Source organism: Rhea pennata, chromosome 15 (assembly GCF_028389875.1).
Source record: "Rhea pennata isolate bPtePen1 chromosome 15, bPtePen1.pri, whole genome shotgun sequence".
In the NCBI taxonomy this organism is placed as follows: Eukaryota; Metazoa; Chordata; class Aves; order Rheiformes; family Rheidae; genus Rhea; species Rhea pennata.
Genome location: NC_084677.1, coordinates 15,854,490 through 15,874,190, shown reverse-complemented (window position 1 = coordinate 15,874,190; position 19,701 = coordinate 15,854,490). Strand labels below are relative to the sequence as shown.

The 19,701-nt window shown below is 38.9% G+C and overlaps 1 protein-coding gene across 4 annotated transcripts in view; it reads left to right on the top strand.

Annotated features, from left to right (window-relative positions):
• Positions 1 to 19,701, top strand: part of SMURF1 (SMAD specific E3 ubiquitin protein ligase 1) — a 45,399-nt gene that overhangs the window by 9,417 nt on the left and 16,281 nt on the right. For all 4 annotated transcript variants that reach the window (XM_062588088.1, XM_062588087.1, XM_062588086.1 and 1 more), the window contains exons 2-6: positions 16,675 to 16,713; positions 17,432 to 17,540; positions 18,087 to 18,220; positions 18,342 to 18,407; positions 19,303 to 19,378. In XM_062588088.1, coding sequence (XP_062444072.1) covers positions 16,675 to 16,713; positions 17,432 to 17,540; positions 18,087 to 18,220; positions 18,342 to 18,407; positions 19,303 to 19,378 — 424 coding nt within the window. The remainder of the gene's footprint in view (positions 1 to 16,674; positions 16,714 to 17,431; positions 17,541 to 18,086; positions 18,221 to 18,341; positions 18,408 to 19,302; positions 19,379 to 19,701) is intronic.

Here is a 19,701-nt window from a genome sequence, read left to right as displayed (position 1 = left end):
CAGAGAATTCTGTGCATCTTGTTTTTCCTCTCCCAGCTATTTCTTCTGTGAACTGCTTTTAAGCCATGATCTGCTGATGCATTTAACCCACTGTTGAGATTATTTTCAGTCAGAGAGTGACAGTGCTCCTGTTGGGGAATCATCCCTGTTGTGATCCTGTTGTGCTCCCTTTCGTAGATGAGTGCTCAAAAACACGTGTGATGTGGTTAAGTAAAATTACAGAGTTAGTAGTGAAACTCGGGTTGAAATCTCTGCCCCTGCACGTTTTCTCAGGGACCGCATAATTCACTGTAATGTTAAATTTGCTAATGCAAAAGCTCAGGTTATAGGAATAAATGTCCAGCTGTTTGCCAGACTGAATTCTATGTATTGTACGTACAGTATATTATAGTTCAGATAAACAATTATTGTACAATTAACATGTCATAATACGAGCAACTACTTTTTTATTCCTCCTTTCCAAGATACCAATCCTGTGATTCTTTGATTCTAAGAACGTTCTGTTAATAGACTTTTTTTCAAGATGCATTTATTAGACGCATCTGTTAGAGCGCAGTAAAGCAGCTCAGGTGCGAGAGTCACTTGGCCAGACAGACATAAGCGTGCAACCTTTAAAATCTATTTAGAGTAATGTAATCAGTTCCAATAATCATGCTGTCACCAGCCTTTATTTTTTTAGTAGTGCTTTTACCTGGTCTCTTATAGGATGTAGGCAAATGAAAGAAGCATGTAGATAGGTGCCTTTTTGTGTTGTTTTCTTTAGTGTAAAATTGAATACCTTCTTGGAATTGGAAAGGTCTGTATCTGGTAACAGGGTAAATAATACTTTTATATAACCCTGACAGCTTGGCTTGGATTTGCAGTTGCAAGTGATATTTTTTTTTCAATCACAAAAGTAATTTGAATTGTCTACAAATAATGTTTGAATAAACATCAATAGAAATTAGCAAACCACCCATCAAATGGAATTTATAGAAACTTGCTTGGGAAAATGTGTACTAAGTGGTCTGCAATTCAAGGCATTTCCTTCGCGGGATGCTTATCAAGTCTGCATGTGCTACTTTCAAATTGAACTATAGCAAATACAAGAGCTATTTTTGATTGAAGAAGGAAATAAAGTCCAATTGGAAAGAAGCACCACTTTATCTTTTCTACTGTGGCCTTAGGACACAAATCCTACAAGTGCGTGGAGAGAATGCAGCCTTGCAAGACGGGAAGGAATCACATTCATCTGTGATGTCGGGATGATGCTGGGAATGTAAACGTGATTGAAATAGTTACAGGACTGATGAGTAAATACACTAGAAGCCTTTGGATAAATTGACTTTGCTTTGATAATCTGTATACCAAGTAAGACTAACATGTCCTGCTTGCTTCCGTGATATCTCTATACTGAGGCAGCTGTATCGGTCGGGGCAGCTGCCGGCTGTTAGGGCAGTCATGCTTCCAGATGCCGACATTGAGCACTTCTTTTAATGATGGTTGCAATCAAAGGACTGTGTAGTGCAAACGTGCAGAAGGACCCCGTTGTGGCTGCGAGCCTCCTCTGAGGGCAGTGGAATTAAGATGTTAAAAGCCTGGGAAAAGAGATTCAGCAAGTATTTTGCTGGGATTTCTTTTAGATCGGAAGGCTGATGTTAATCAGTTTCTTAGGCTTTCGGTGGTTTCGCAAATCAACAGTGAAGCTTGGCACACTGAGCCCATCTACAGATTCTGGACGACAGCGCTGCCTTAGTTCACTGTCACGCTGATTAATAAACTTAGGGGACGAGCTAAAGCTTGTTTCTAAGAGAACCATGCTTAAAAAATGACACCTTTCATTCTTTTCTAAGTTTCTAATTTTGGGGTCTTCGTCTGCTTTCAGTCAAATTTGACAAGGGCAGAGATGTTAAGTGTATTGACTCTCCAGGTTTCACAAAGGTCAGTATTAATTAGTCCCATCTCCTTCATGCCACCCCTGCCACGGGAAGGCGTTGGAAATCAGTGCCCAATCCCTCCCGAAAGGCAGCCGGCTCCGGCCCAGGTGGAGGGAATTGGTAAGGGACAAGTAGCCTGGAAGAAGAGGAGAGAAGCCCTGCCATTGCGAGAGGAGAGACATTGTGTGATAAATGCTGCACAAATCAATGGGCAAATCAAGCTTCATTAATTAAATTTCTAAATGACCAATCGGAGTGAAAGGGTTTTTTCTTTTCCATGCACGTACTTAACAACGTTCTCCGAGGCAAGCATCCAGACGTCTTTATCAAGCACCTGTAATAATGATTTATATGCTTTTGTTTTGACTTAGGGTTTTTTGTTTTGCTTTTGAACCTAAATGAAATTGCGTGCTAATTCCGTACACAAAGATTCATCTGCATCCTGCGAGCATGTCGCTTACAGCATCAGACAATGCATCAACCTCCTACTGGCATTTTTTAATTAAAAGAGCAGCGCTATCGCTTCAAATTAATGCCACATAGCTTATTTGAGTAAGGAGTGAAATGTTTCGAGATGCTTCCCCTATGAAAATTGTTTATTAAATTTTGCCCTCTTTTGGTTCTGTCCACTAGTTTGTCATTATGCTGGGACAGTATCAGATTCCTGGGTGTGTGAGTTGTTAATGGCATGAATATAAGTAAAAGGCTTGGATTTAATATCTTGACTGTTTGATAAATAAGAGTTACTTTTTTTAAAAAAAAAAAATAGATTCCCACAAAGCATTATCCTATCTTCACAAATGCATTCTCTGGGTTGAAAATGTAGTGAAGAAATAGATCTTTATGGGAGCTTCTATGTGACAAACTGAAGCGATGTTTTTGGTAATCCTGTTTAGTGAAATTGTTAGGATTCTGTTATACTCAATTACTGTGAGAGCAAGTAATATATCTAGTGAAAGCTATTCCTCGGGAGAATTTTCCTCATACAGCGTATCGTTTTATCTAAAATATTAGCACTGTTAACCATCCATGTGAAATGTAATGAATCTGTTTAGTCAATTTAAGATGGAAAACAAACTTCGTAGACTCTGACTGAACAGAGTGTTCCCATGTGTTGATTTTTTTTAAATAGTTTTTAATTTTAGACTTTGGATGTGTTTATATAGTGCTTTGGTATAAAAAGCATTTCCTTTAGGAGAACCTTCTCTGTATTTTGTTGGTGCAGGATCCAGCAACTTAGAGTTGTCACTTGCATTGAGTAATATGTCTAAATATGAAAGACATATATTAAGGTAATATAGCAGGAGGCTTGACATCGTTTCGTTCGAGCTCTGTTTTATTTATATAACACCTTCCTTTGAAGTATCTCAGAGTAGTAGTGGGATTATAATTTATTGATGTAACGGACACTGACATTTTGTGCAAGGAAATTGCAAACACTGTTGCAGACAAAATGATGAAAGTATAAATGTTGAGAAAATTGTAAATAACATCCCGGTCAGTCAAATATTTTCATCAGGATCCCAACCTTTGTGACTGCAGATTCACTTGGGGTTAGAAAGGGTTTTTTCCATTATTGTACAGCTTGCGAACTGTACTTAGGAAATTGCTGGTTTGTTCCCTTAAGTCACTGTTAAGCCTCTGGTGGGAAACTGACTTTGCAAAGCAAGCATTTATTTTATAATTTGAAAACATCTTTGCTAGAATGTTACATGTATGCTGCACATTGTTTTCATTCTAATCTCTATTTTGCTCTCTTTAGCTAGCCTGTAATTAAAACATTTCTAGCATCTTTTGGCTGGAGGTTTAGTCAAGGATGTTCATCGTCCTGCTTTTAAGAGGGTGATTTTGGGCATTTGCAGCCGTTCCTATGTAAATGTCCTTTAGTGGTTGGTAGAGCAGCAGTAAGGGCTGTTTCTGCTTATGGTCCAAAAGCTTCGTGATGTCGTCTTGTTGTTATGTCCTGCCATGCTTAATCTGAAAACACATGTAAAATATTTAACATAGCTAGATGATACAAGATAAGGGTTGGAGCCGTTGTCTATCTGTGATATTAGTTATGCTTGAGCTCACTGAAGTCACAAGTTAGTTGTTAGCAGAATAATATGGATAAATGTTTTATGAATACAAAAGGAACAGTCTGTGTCAATATGGTAACGTTCATAGGCAATAGACTTCCCTCCCCACCTCGCTGCTGAACTGAAGGATATTTGCCATTGCCGATCAGGAAGAACCATAGGTTTGCTCTCACCAGCCAGTTTGTTTTGTCGTTCATCCCTGGTGACTGTCGGTAGTGCTAGGCTGAATAAACAGAGACTATTGATCAAATTTGAAGTCATTAACTTGGCAGTTTAAATAGATGCTGTCCTATATAATTAGAACAAGGGAGTAACACATAGGCTGATACGGCTTTATTCTGAATAAAAGCCTTCTTTTCATGAAATCCTGTTTGGTGCTATTCAGCTCTCACAGTTTTGTGCCTCCAGTAGGTCACACGAGAATTAGACATTTTGCTTAAAATACCTAAAGGGAGGAAGCCAGCTTTGCTTGTGTACGTGAGCGATGACATTGATCTAACGCGGATCTGCTGAACTTTGAAACTAGTGGTGCTTGGAAGAAGGGCTTGCAAGTGGGTTGTGTGAGGTTACTGGTTAACCACATCCAGCCAGATCATTTTTTGGGGAGGCGAAGGAGAGCATTCAGGGAAGAATGACATTCGGTATTACCTTCCCGGCAGCGGGAGCCCCCGGCGTGCTGGCACGGGGCCCGGCTCGTACGGCCCGACCTCGACGAGCGTGCAGCCCGTGTCACTGCGCACCTTCTCCTGTCCTGCCCTTCACCACTTAGGGACAAATAATATCATGTTCGGTGCTTCCCGTGTTTTTTCATCTCTAAACAAGAAGAACTTAGGTGGAGAGCTCTGAACAAATGATAAAAATGCGTAAGGAAAGAGAAGAGCAATTCGTAACGTTTTGGGCACGTGTTGAAAGGGATTATAACAGACTGATTAATCAGGAAAGAACTGAAGATTTCAGAGTTAAAATTTTTCAAGAGTTAAAGACAGTATTCCAAAACAGCTAATGTATTTTATTCGAAATCAGAAGTGATGCCAAGAAGCTGATTTGAGTAAACAAAAATTTTATTTCCTCTTCCTGGATTTAAACTTTGCACCTTTATTTTAGCTTTCATGCTTGAGTTAGTCATTTCTCTATTTCTGTAGCTAAGTGCTTAGATTACCCCTCTGAACCACTTTTGAAGTTTTAAATTGGACATTTAGAGGTGTCTTGTCTTTCAGATTTTTTGCATGTGCCTCCTTGATTGAGACCAAACGGACTGAACGTAAAACGTTAGTGGATGAGATAGATGAGCGGATGCGTTTGCCTGATATCAGCATGCAGGTTTGGTGGTAGCGGCGAGCAGCTCCTGCCCTCGTGGCTCCAGCCAAGACGCCGTCCTCACTGGGGCTGCCAAAAGGATGATCCTCCCCAGGACCCAAAGTGATCTGGCTGCATCCATGCAATAACCAAACTGCATTCAGCCACAGTGGAAGGGATGTGGAGAAAAGAAGGGACGATGTATTAAAGCCAGCTTCATTCTTGATGTATACGTCGTGTCAGTTGTGTGTAGTGAATGAAACCTCCTTTTCAGTATACATTTCCTACAGCAAGCATGCAAGTAGTGTTTTGAACAATTCTGTCCCCCCTTCGAGTAATAACTTTACTTGCCTGAGTATTTTAAAAGAAGTACGACCTTCCTATTTCTATAATCTCTACTGTCTGTTCAGTATCGAGAGGAGCTGAAAACCAGCAAAAGCACTGAGGTTAAAACTGCTCACTAAATGTTAGAAGAACAGGTAACATGGAAACCCTCAAAAAGAGAAGTCAGTAAGATGTTTTAATTCCTTCTAGCTTGGGCAAATCTCACGGTTTTCCCTGCAAGACACTAAGAGCAGTTATTTCTTGATACTAAGGTCTGAGCTAGCGTCGAAACTTCCACTTACAGGCCACAAGGCTTTGCCACGTCCATGCTGCACCGTCTTGATCATGATGATCCAAGTGCTCGTAACCTGCAGGTTGATGATGACAGGCCACGGAGCGAAGGGAGGAAAGTGGTACTCCTGAAAGAGCTCCAGCAGGTTCTGCTTTTGGCTGTCCCTGTGCTGAGTAGCCGAGAACAAAACAAACTCATTGCTCTAGGCTTTTCTGCACTGATAACTCTTCACTGAACATTGACTTTAAGATCCTAATTTTAAATCTGAGCTGACTCTTGGTCTGTTCAGAAAGAACTGCTCAGCCTCATCTGTTTGTTATCACGCTTACCATGAAAAGTTAGGAACAACAGATTTGCAAATAAGGAAGGCAAAGGCTGCAGGAGCATGAAAATGTTTCTTGGCAGTGAGGCCCGTAGCTTTGAAAAGCTTTATATGACAAGACTCGAGACTCTTTATGTTTCTATCCAAACATGCCAAAAAGCACTCGACATACCAGTTAAAATGTGAACAAGGAAAACAACTATATGCCCTAGAAATTAGGGGAAGTTTGTAGGGCATTTATTACTTGAGGTGTGTAATTTTAAAGTATTGATATGGTACTGATGCCTTGCTTGATTAAAAAAGAATGCTTTTCATGTACTTGCAAGCAAAATTTGGGGGTGTTAACTGTGACTCTTAAAGTCATGCAGCATCTGTTGGAATTTGTTGCAGTAACAGTTATTGAAGTTATATTAATGCTAGAAGAGTACTTGATAAGTGTTATTCTCTGCAGTAGATTTCCAGAAACTGCTTGTCTAATTATTAAAGAAATACCAAATGAGTCTTGGTTTTAGAAAAGCAGTTTAAGGCCAGCCGGTGCACTGTTTTATCTGAGTTTTTTTTTTTTTTTTTAATATGCCTAGTATTTTAGAGGCTAAATTCTTTTTTGTATGGAATTTCTCTATTGGAATGACTCTGTGTTTTAGAGTGCATGGAGAAATGCAGGTTCTTGAATGTTGTGGCCGTAAGGGTTTATTTTATTTGCATTTCCAAAAACTAGTATGGCAAAATTTGTTGTTTCTTATTTCTTAATACCCTTTACAAGTTTCCCCCCCCCCCCCATTTTGGTGGCATTTAATTTCACCATCGGCAGCATCCTAGAACCTAAGCAATTTTCTTGCCAACTTGCTTTTCTTGGTTCGTAGTACAGCTTTAGTCCAGCATTGAGTTGAACAGTCCTACTTTGACCAGAGTCAAACCTGTGTATGTAGTTTATGGCAGTTTTCCGTGTGAATTGTTCAACTAAAATTCTTCTACTGATACATTTAAACCCTCATGGGATTAACTAACAGTTTACATAGTTTACAACTTACACATGACTTAACGCCATTCATTTTTGAAATAACAATGTTCTTGCTTTTGAGCTCTTGCAATCTACTCTAACATTTGATGAAAAACAGGCATTAATTTTGCCCTCCTTATTAAAACAGACCAACTGGAAATTTTCATGCTCATAAATTTAACTTTGTAACTTATTTAGTTGCAGTAAGGTATCAAAAAAGCTAATATTGATTCTATCTGGAAAAAACAAGTCTCAATTTTTAAACTGAGATTAAGAATGTATTAAATTGCATCCTCTTCTCCTCCTTCAGAATAGTGTTTCGCATTCATATTGAGGTTTTCTTTGAGTACTGACACTACCTGTATGTGAAGAACTAAAAATCAGCCGCTCATTGGAGATGCAGAACATACGTTTTGGAATGCATGCCTTTTGAGCAAATGTTTTTTAGAACTTTTAGTATTTGACAGCGTTTTAGTATTTCTGTCGACGTGCGGCTTTGCTGCGCGCGGTCATTCTCTGTCCAGGTTTCCAACACTGAGGTTCCTGCTCTCGCAGACTTCACGTGTTGTGTAGCGGAAGGGTTCCCCCCTCCTCCTGCTTTCTGTAAAACTGGAGAATGTTTTGCAGGAGAATGTTTTGCAGGAGGCCAATGCTTGCAGAAAGAGGGCCGGAGATGAGACTGGATTAGAAAGCGCGGTCGTCCGGTGTGCTCACCGTCTAACAGCTGACCCCCTGGTTCTGCTCCTGTCCTTACTTCAGAGATGTTCTGCTCCCTGGGCAAGGTCTCAGGGCTGAGTCTGTTTTAACTGGGCTGGCTGGTCCATACAGGAAGCGTCTGCAAACGTGTTGCTCCTTGGTTTTGGTGTTTTGCATTTTCTGCTTAGTCCTCGTTAAGAAAGCAGCAGAGGGCGGCTGCGCAGGTTTTCCCGGCGGACTTCAGAAACGAGCGTCCTCCTGTAAGGACTCTCCAAGTTCATCATCTGGGTGGTGGTTTGTGGAAAAACAGCTGCTGTTGATACATAAATGTACTCTTGTAACTCCAGTTATATAAACTGATTATAAAAAAAAAAATGCTCGTCGTAGTGGAATGGGTCACCCTTTTGTGAAACAGAGCGCAGAAAGTACCTGGAAAGGAGAAGAAGTGAAATGTTTGTGTTATGGAGAGAGTAAGGTTTTCTGTAAAACCTTTTATGTAGTGAGTTCTTAACCAATGGTCGGCTGCATGCAAAATTCCTTGTAAGGTTTCTTTTTGATAAGGAAAATAGGGTATTTAACACTTTATACCTATAACTTATGAAAACAGAGGTCAGAGATGTATTAAATTAAAAGCACTTAAATTAAAAGCTGACTTAGCAGAAGACTGTTCTGCACAGAGGCTCTCATTACTCCTTCAAGTGGAGCGTGAAGCATTTTAAGCCTAACTTCTGCCTAAGCAGTAGTGAAAATAAGCATAGTTTTGTGTCCACATCTTGAGGATTGGGGATTTTTTTTTTTTTTTTTTTTTTTTTTGCATTTGATTAGTAATTCACTGTTTTTTCCAGAGAAACAAATCTGCATGGCTGAAGGCTTTACGGTATTTCTAGAAAGCACCTTTTGTTTCCAGGAAGCCCGGGGGCGTGGTAGAAAGGCATGGGAAGAGCTGAGCTTTTGAGTTTGATTCCCAGCTGTACCTGTGTGCAATGTGAGGTTGAGTGCATATAGTCCTATCATACACTAATGTTTGTATAGATTTGAAAAAAGGTGCTTTGAAAACTCCAAGTGTTGAAAGTGCAAAATATTTTTGGCAATCTTGGTAAAATTCAGTTTGGAATCTGAGTTATGAGTGTATGTGGGTGGAGGAACATGTTTTTCATGCTTTAGGAATTTTTTTCCAGATGCTTTTTCAGTGCTTGGGTAAGTTTAACAGCTAAGTATTAAGGCTTCATCATGGATTTATTCCTCAATTTTAATGTAATTTAAAGAAAATTGTGCTACATAGTTTCGTGGCATGTTTTTAACTTTACAGGGATGATCTCACACTGTGCCTGTTGGGATCTGTTTCAAAATGTGAGCACAAGTATATGCAAACTGTTCAGAGAAGTCTATCTTGATAAACACTGTTTGCCTGAAAATATGAATTATTGGATGCAAGTGTGTATAGTCTTATGGTTGAAGATACAAAATATGAAAGGGAAGAAATCCAGAATTGCGCTGATCCCAGTAACTACAACTTGCACAATAACATGTGGAGTAAATGTGAAATGCTGTTTTGTATTTGCGGTAGGAATTTTGTCACTGAAATTTATTTTGGTTAGCTGTTAGGTATGGGATTGAATTTGCACTGAGAACAGAATATTATCCTTTGTGGCTTAAACAAATCTTGAGCTCTTTCCATTTCTTATTAGATAGCATATACAGAAGCTGACCAGGATAGCTGAAGGTTGAGTGTATACTGTGTTTTCAGAGAGCTGGGAGATGATTTGGGGATGCGTTCACCAAAGCAAAAACTTGAAGGACTTTAGTAACGCTCTTTCTACAAAATTATTTATTCCTTTTGGTTGTAGTTCTGGCAAATGTGTTGGTAGGGATGGAAAATTGAATTTTAAAAAACATACAGTGGATATATATCAACAGAATGTAAAGTAATATATTTTCTCTGGTAAAATTGTGCAATAGATGAAGCTTTTTTGCGAATGGCTGTCTTTGAGAGTAGGTCTTCCAGCTGCCGCAGATAGTGTTAACTCACTTAACTCTTTAATTCCTGTTCTCGAAGAAAGTGGCTGTCCTTCAATAGTGCTGGGAGATGGTCTGCAAGAAAAAGGTTCATGAAAGTGAGGCAGGGCATATAAAGATATTTCCTTGGTGGCAGTGGAGGCTTCAACAGTTCGTCTCGCTCATGCTCCAGTGTCTGTTGTTATGTTTATTGCAACTAAGATGACAATATAGGGCCAGGAAGAACCGTAAGGTGAAGCAATGAAGCTGTTAATGAAGGGTTTTCCCTTAAGAAAAATGTTCCTGAAACTACAGTTTGAGTAAGAGGTAGGAATTTAATATAGCCGGCATTTGTCCCGTTGTATATGGCGCAAATAAACTACAGAGGTAGCTTCTGCTTTCAGGGCTGAGGCTGCAAAGCTCGGAGTTGGTTTTATAGCCAACTAGGAAACAGGAGCTTGTGTAGACGGTATGAGAAGGTTCTTGGCCTGAGTTAGAGGAATGCATAGCAAAGTTGTAAGAAAACTGGTGTAAGAGGTAGGATTGAATGAAACATTTAATCTGGAAGGTTGCCTTCGTATCAGGCATTTGTTATGGGTGAGTGCAGGAAGAAGATTGAGAAAAGTTAGCATGAAGGGTAATTGGATGTGCTTATTTCCCCTTGCTTATTTTCCCTTGTCTTTCTCTGACTCCATGCATCAGCATTAATTCAACTTCCTATTGATCTCCCTATTTTTTTTCCACCTCTACAAAGTTCTTCAGTCATGTTCATAACTCTTAGCATTTCTCCAAGTTTTATATCTCAGTCAATTCATTCTAAAATTTGCTTTTCTTGTCTTCTGTGGCATGTAGTCCCAGTTAACTGGCAATTTAATGAGTCCTTTTCCTCCAGTAGTCCAGTACAGCGTTTTTTGATATTTAACTTTAACACAGGCTGAATTGTGTTAAATGTTAAATACCCTTGCTTGTATAAATAAACTGAGAAGACTTATTGTTTTCAGTACGCAAGAAGGTTTTTCAATTTGAGTAATTTGTAGATATCCTGGAGATGAAAATGTTCTCTTTTGTCAACTTGATGTTAGTCCGCACTATGAGAACTCTCTCATAGGCATGGTGTTTTTATGTTTAGGTAGCACTGCATTTTTATGCTTGACTAAGTAGATACTTTAATGACATGTTAATGGACTAATAAAAATGACGACTTCTGGGTGTGTGGTTTTTGAAGATCTCTTCAAAGTTGTTTAGTGTTTGCAACCGGCTATATGAAGCCAAATTCCAACCCACGAAGAAAGGATGCCTTGAAAAGAGGCTTTGATTTTTTTTTTTTTCTTCACTGCAGCCTACACAAAAGGGCCACTAAAATGCTTCATGTATCAAATCTAGCAATTCTTTGAGAATTTAGCTTTTATTTTTCTTTTTTATGAAGTATTGCTTTAATCTTGTAGTCCGGTTCTAACCTGAGTTCAGGCAGAGTCTGCAAATGTCAGGGTGTGAAGTAAGCTGCCCCTGAAGGATGGCGGGGTTGGGGGGGTTGTTGGCTCACATGTTGGGGTGCAAATCTTGCTGACACTACAATACTAAGATTATTAACAAAGGACAATGTGTACATGTCTATGTATACGCGTTTCTAAAATTAGTTGCATACAACTAAATTGGTTTGTTTGGTAAACTTAATACAAGATTTTAGTTATGTCTGTCTTTTCTGTGAATGCTGAGCACTGCGGTGGTTCGGATTTGTTGCTGAAAAGTTAAAGCCATCGGCGGATTTATGCATTTCAAAGTCTGAAGCAGACAGTCAGAGAAAGACCCAAACTATTCTTAAAACAAACAGAAAAAAGGACTAGAATAGAAACCTTGGCTTTTGTGGTGACAATTTAAACTTCAATTTATGAATAAAATGGTATATTTTAGTACAGAGATGTGGGCAGCTGTAGAGAGACTGCGTTTTTACACACTTAGTGCTTTTAGCCAGCTTTCTTTTTCCATTAAACTCTCTATTGTACCCTATCAAACATACATGATTGTCAGCCTTAAGAAAACAAAACACTTAAAACCTTCATGGGTCGCCCAGTAGTAGAAATAAAAACAGAGGTTTATCTGCAGTAAAGTCTCCGGTAAGGTTATGTGCACAGAATAGGAACGATACACCGAATCGCTCTCCAAGGCTGTTCAGAACGGCTGGCTCGTGGTATTCAGACTGTCTTCCGCAGAAAATACTCTGGACTATTTGGATGAGAAGTGATTTCCCAGAACAGATTCAGCAAAGTTTTTCCTTGAGGGCCGCAGGACTTTGGGGTTTAAGAGCAGTATATAGTAGATAACTGATGCTTGCGTATTTGGTTTTTGGAGAGTATTTTACACTTGAAGCACACTATTTTGCTATACAGCCCCCTGAAAACTGGTCAGATTTTTGATCATCCTTGATCTCAGAATGGTCAGATTTTTGCTTTGAAAAACAGCTGATGTGTTTAGCTGGCTGTTGTCATATATTCAGAGGCAGAACAAGCCCATTTCTTACAAAGGTTGCTAAGTTCACAGATGGAAAGCTAGGCAGCCTTCGAAGCACCGTCGGAGATGTTTCCATGACTGGGATGCGTCAAATTTGACCTGTTTTGCAGCCTTTTTACTTTTGACTGCTGTGCCTGAACTTCAGTTTCATTATGCCAATTATGTTTTTTTATCAAGATCTTTACTCTCCTCCAAAGGAAACTTTCACAGTTGTCACTTACTTTTTGCTTTTATCTTAAAACAAACAAGATGTTTTAAAATGTGAGATGCTTTTAATGCTTATGATAAATTTGTGGTACCTATCTTTAAGATTAAAGATAGCCTACACAGATGTAAATATTAAGTCCTTTCTACGTCATCAGCCCGCTAGCTTGTGTTTACCTTCTAACAGAAAGGTAAAACAAATATATCCTGGAATCTAGTGGCATATTTGTGCAAGCACAAATGATTAACTTCGAACAGTAGAAAGAAAGGCCAAGGATGGCTGAGAAGTGTATTTGCTAGCATCTTTCTGTATGACCTTCCCCTCTTTCCAAAGGGAGATGTGGATATACTGCTGTTTTCTTTTCTTCAAATTGAGTGCTAAATTGAATGCTGTTAGCTCAGATCTTGTCCACATGTAGAAGTCCTTAATTTGAGCAAAAAGATACTTAGTTGGCTTGGAGCATATGGCAAAAGTAGGAATGAATGCAGTTCCAGTTTGTCTGCTGTCACGTTGGTACAGGCTAGTATCCCAGTCTTACCAAGTATTTTCGTTGCCTGCCTGTATTTCCTACTATATCCCAAAACACAACCAACTAGTTTTTACAGAGTACAGTTTGGAAAACAGTTGCAGTGACTTAGCTCTGTGCTGCGAGGGGGGAAAACGTTACAGGCGAATGTGTGCGGGGCTGGTGGAGAAACAGCAGTTTGAGGACCATTGTGCAGATTGGCAGCTGTCCTTCGAGCGTGGACAATTCAAGAGGAGGAACTTGCCTGCGAAGGCTTCGATTTGCAACCTGGCCCTGTTTCCCTGGGGGGTTTGAAACAGTTCCTCGTCTGGGCTGCCTTCGTCTGCCTCCTTTCAGGAAAATTTTGGTCTTGCTGCAGAGATAGCTTGCTCGCTGCTGAAGCAGCAGGTTTCTGATGCAATTTGCAGTCCGGGTTGTTGAGACGTTGGTGTCACTCGGTGCTTTCCGTAATTTGCCTGCCCAAAGCTTGCTCAGGCAGCAGCCATGGAGCCATGGCAGATGATTCATTTCTGCTTTGGGAGCCAGGTGGACAACTGGGGTCTGGCACAGGATCCACTTGACTAACTCAACTTATATCTGCATTGAAGATGTCCCCGGGGTGAATACTGACATTGTCTAAGGCTTTGTCCTTTACCGTCTGCCAAATACACTTTCACACTAGTGCTTTACCCAGCTGGCTAATTTGGCCTTTGAAATTATCTCAATAATGTCAGGTACTTAAAACAAAACAAAACAAAACAAAAAAATACACTCCCATCCCTTTATAAATATTATAATCTAGATGTAAAGGCATTGTTTCACCATTGTTTGGGATGGAATGCTTCTGCCATTTTTTTTAAACAATTCTTTAGTGCTGCACAGCAATTTACAGCGGCGTATAAACAAGTATTTGGTCAAGCTGGAACATGTCTTGGTCATTTATATTCTGCCTTCTGAGAGACAGTCGACAGAATTAGCAGCTTTTGCAGCTTTGCAACAAATGCAGTGAGATTTCTCCTGCTGACAAGCCATAAACCTCACCAAAAAAAAAAAACCACAGACCAAGACAGCTTTATGCAGGGTGCTAGCATCTCCGTTGCCAGGCTCACAGATGAGCATACGTCCCGTCCCCCTGCGCTCTGGGGGCAGCCACCTCCGGGGCAGGGCAGACATTAATAACTTTTTAAGCCCTTGTAACTAAATCTAGCCCAGTTCAGGGTTTTCAGGCCTGCAGTGGCAGCAGTCGTTTTGCACTGGCAATCTTGCTAAGTTCTGTTGGAGGCAATGCATTTAAGAAGAAAATCTGGCGTAAGCCCAGCTTTGCAGAGCAGGGAGGGGCTGTCTGCTCAGTCATTGGCAGAGTTTCCTGTCCAAGTCTCCCATTGCTGACCTTTGTCACCTGTTTCTCTTCTGGAATTTAAAAATCCATGTTTTTTAAGAGATCGAGCGCTTAAACCTGCCGAAGAAAAAATATTTTTAATATGCAATTGGTGGAGCAAAGGCAATGGTCCGTCTCAAGCAGCCTGATTCTAAAATTTGCTCCAGAAAGGTTTCTTTTGGCTATTGGCTGTTGTGTCAATATTTTTCTTGCTAGAAAGAATAATGATTTTTGCAACGTAAAATTGAGAGTTTCCTGGGCTGCAATTGGAAAATTGGCAGCTGTACTCCTTTACAATAAACCCGAGAGCCATTGGCAAAGGGAAAGAGTTAAATGAAGAATATAATTTTTCAGTAATAGCTTTAGAAACTTAGTCTGCTGCTGAGCTCTAGAAAGCGCACCTGAAATGTAGAATAAATATAATAGTAATAAAGTCATACTGTTTGCAGATAATTAGCATTCGAGTGGAATACTTTTCCAACTCAATGTATTCTTAGAATTGGAGATGGGAAGTGGCTTGAGTTATTTTAATTTCTTAAAAAAAAAAAAAAAAAAAAAAACTCCTCTGCTTACAGGAACCTTAAAATTTATTTTGACTAGTATTTTCCAGCACTTCAGAATTTCATTCTAATTTTAACTGTATTTGTTCTGTGTTTTCTTAGTATTTTCTTTCCTTTAAAGTACTCGCAATAGTAAGTGAAAATTAAACTTTGCTCTGTCATGCCTCCCTGTAAGAGTGGGTGTTAAAACAGTGCAAGAGACGCTTTCTCTGATTATGCAGTTTTGCCAACAAAAGAAATGAATACTATTTAATCCATTCTAAAAATAGTTTCCTGTTGCAACTCCTTTAATTATTACCAAAACAAAGAATTTAAAATTATATTTCCCCAAACATCTGGGTTAAACAACAGCCTGCTTTACTCTGCTTGCTTGCCTTAGGAGGTTAGCTAGTTTTCATTCTGCTAGCTATTTTAGAAGAAGGGAGTATTGCTACAGAGTTGAGAGGTGGAATTCTAATAGATGTGTAAAAACAGAGGTGTTTTTTCCCTGTTTTTGCTACCACTTCTTCACTTGCCCTAATCCAGAGTTAGTGCCCGTGTGTAAATACTCCTAGAGAGGCTGAGCGAAAGTGGAATTTGCTGGGTGCGCGACGCGTGAAATGACCATTTGAGTATTTTATTTGAGCATTCGTTCTGATGCTTAGAATCAGAGCTTGGTGGATAACAAGACTACCTTGAAAATGGGTATTTCTTTTATAGTTATATTTCTGTCTTGGATGCCAGTTTTAGATAACTTAGAGCTCTAATATTTTCATTTTTGGCTCTGTAGTTATTTTTCCTGGTCTCTTATAAGAGTTTAATGCATGCTGAACAACTTGAATTACTGAGATTGTTCTGAGCAGCTCTTACTGAAAAGCAAAATCAGGCTTCCAGCTTGTAATAGACTTAATAGAAATGGAGATTGATGTGAGTTTCCTGATCTAATTTTTACTTAAACTACTGTGCTGTTTAGAGTACTGGAGAGAAAGGAAATGATGTCTCATTTGTTGCCCTTCCAAAAGAAAATAAAAATACTGATGAGAGTATATGTTTTTTTGCTTATACTTGTTTTCTCCAGGATGAAGACTTTTCATTCTTATGGCAAAAAGTTTTGTATTTGAAAACTGCTCATGGCTGGTTCAGTGCACACCTCTAACGTTTTGTTTTATGACTTATCACCTATCTTTTGTTTGCGAAGATTGAACCGAGTGGCAGGCGACACTATATTAAATTGGGCTTACAGTAGAGGTCATGTTCCAGCAGCATTCTTGGTTCAGAATATTTAGTCTGCAGTCTAAAATGGTTCTTAAACAACAACAAAATTCTGATTTAGCGTGTGTGTAAGCATGCCATATGGAAACTTGGGAGGGTTAATGAAAAGGGACGTTCATTGAGTCTTATGTCCATTGTAACAATAGAACAAAAGCAGCAGAGGAATTTCATTCTTTATGTAAATGCATATTCCAGTCACAGATTAAAAAAAAAAAAAAACAATGCTCACATTTAATATTTGTTTCTTTTTCTGAATTAATATCAGATATTATTTTGACTATTGTGATTGCTGTGAAGGTTATTTTTTTAATGCTCTAAGATTTGTTTATCTGATATTTTGTTTTGCAGTATTATGTGCCAAGAATCTTGCAAAGAAAGATTTCTTCAGTAAGTATCTCCTAATTGTTGTAACTTTCTGCTCTTGACCTATTCAGATTTATTTGTTATTTGTGTATTATGGTCGTTGCTCATTTACGCGTTTCATCTGTTCAGTGATTCCACGTTTCAATAACATTGCATCACATATGAATTCACGTCACTGAATTGTGTTTGGGTAGCAGAGACGTTAGGGTTGGAAAGACCGAGGGACTCCTAAATCCTGATTGTGATTGTGGCTGCTGGGGCTGCAAGGGGGTTGCTGCTTGCAGTTCTTTGTGTAGGTGATGGGTAGCATCTGTCTCTCGCGGACGCCTGTGTTTGTAAAGCATGCCAAGGGCACGAGTGAAGTGTCCCGGTGCTGCCGTCTCAATGCTATGTCAAGGACTGATTAGAAATGCCTAGTTGCCACTATGTGCAATCACTTTAATGTGCGTAATTTACCAATTTTTAAGCTTTGCTTTTGAAAAACTTTTACTGTTGACTACTATTGACAAATCTGCACGACAGAAGTATGTTACTCTTTATTTAGGAGCTCATTTGTGTATTTTGGTTTTACTAAAAGAGTTTTAGGATAATAGCAATTTTCCTTTCTTTGAAGGAATTTCCCTTATTCCCCATTCCCCGTTCCCCCCTGCCAAAAGCAAACAGCCTTCCCCACAAGCTTATGATAGGATTAACCTGGAAGAAATGGGAAAAAAAGTATCATGTTTTCCTCTCCCTTTCACAGGACTTCCAGATCCATTTGCAAAAATAGTTGTTGATGGGTCAGGTCAGTGCCATTCAACTGACACTGTGAAGAACACATTGGACCCCAAATGGAACCAGCATTATGATCTGTGAGTGGTTCGTTAGATCATAAATAAAATATTCCAGAGATTTAGCTAGCAAATGAAATGCCGAGATTGACAAAATGACATTTCCTGAAAAGGCTTGGTTTTTGCTGTAAGAAAAAAATACTTGCATGTGGACAGGTGCTTCTCTTGTCTTTAGGTGTTTGAATTTAGAAGCAACTCTTTGTACGTTAGATACAACTACTTAGAGTAACCTTTATTGGAGCAGTGCAGTCAAGCTGTTAGAAAATATTGTCCTTGTTGTATTGATTTTCTTCAAAATATTAGGAACAAATTTCAAAAAGTTCTAAGTCATGTACTACATAACTTTTAATGAGGCTGTCTGTACTTAGTGCTGCAGCAACATCTATTTAACGTGCTGTATGTAGCACTGTAACTCATTAATAACATCAATTCAGCCTTAAGTACTAATGTACTGACCTAACCAATGTACTAAAATGCGTCAGAATTTTTACCAAGTAAAGCCTAAATAATGTGGAGTAAGAGCTAATTTTTTTCTTAAAATTACTCTTCTAATATGTGTTCTTCTAGATATGTTGGGAAGACCGATTCCATAACCATCAGTGTATGGAACCATAAAAAAATCCACAAGAAACAGGGAGCTGGCTTCCTGGGGTGTGTCCGACTCCTCTCCAATGCCATCAGCAGGCTAAAAGATACTGGATGTAAGAGCGATTCCTACCTGACAAAGTCAGCAAGGATTTGTAGTGCTTTGTATTCGAGTGATGGAGATTATTTTTCCCTCCCTTCTAATGTATTCTTGATGTTTCCAATTTTCATTTGCAGACCAGCGTTTGGATCTATGCAAACTAAATCCCACAGATACTGATGCTGTACGAGGCCAAATAGTGGGTAAGAACTTTCTTGGTTAAACATTCATCATCTTATGTATATACATTGTACGAAGAAATACTGTATTAAAAATGAAAGTTTCTGTAGCCAGTTCTTGCTTCTATGCCTTCTTCTGCCTTTAAAGGAATGTCCTCTTCATGTAATGGGACTAAATTACATTGCCTGAAATTTTTTGTTGTATTCCTGCATAGGAGTTTGTTTTCTCTCAGCTGATAGTTGGAAACAATATTAGAAAGAAAGAAAGAATGAATTTGGCAAAGTTTTTAATGTAACTCTGGAAGGGTGAATATTATTTGTGTAAAGCTAATGCTATTTAGGCCAAGGTAGGGGAAAAAAATGTTGACTGGGAAAGCAGACCTGGAGGCATTTTGCAAACTGCTGTTTTATTCTTGAACTTTTTTTTTGTCTTTTTCCCCCCGTTCTTGAACTTTGACTTGTGTAACCTATCTGCAAACTCCAGCAAGGTTTTGTCACTTTAGGCAATGCTTGTATTATGCCTAATTTATCTAATTAAAAAAAAAATCTTTTCAATAGAGATCTATTTGCATGTTTTTGGTAAAACTCAAATTCCCGCCACATTGGTGACATCTAGTGGTGAGTAATTTTAGGCTTACTTTTCTGCGTCTGCCTGAAAGAGATGTAGATTCCTGGCATGTTTGGTAATTCCCAAATTCTGCTGAAGTTCTGAAGTGATGATGCTTGCAATTTCTATTCTCCCAAGTTTTAAATGAAAAATGTTCTACGACTGTGAAAAGTTGTGATAAATGATGTACTGTCACGCATAGCGTATAATGTTCCTTAATATTTTATCTTATATGATCATTAGTGGGCTTCTGTTTGCTTTTATAGCATAATCATTCTCTCCATATTAACTTTGATTTATTTTTTCTTTCAGTCAGTTTACAGACACGGGACAGAATAGGCACAGGAGGTTCTGTAGTAGACTGCCGAGGGCTTTTGGAGAATGAAGGGTAAGGATTGGGGTTTTTTGCATTTAATTAGAAACAAAGGTTTAGATGTGGAAACAATATAATGAACACAATAGTAATATTTAACATCAATATTTAACATCAATTTGACTAGTATGTCTCGTCTGGAAATATGTAACAGGTATGAAAAAAGTGTATGTATAAGTTGAACTAGGTGGGACTTGATATTTTTTGATACCAGTGCTTCTAGCACTGGTATAGCTGAGAAATTTGGCATGCAAAAGTGTTAAGAAAGTGACATATCTTACGTTAAATGCTGCAGTACTCAAAGTAATTGAGAGAGAGAAAACTAGTTACTTCTGCAT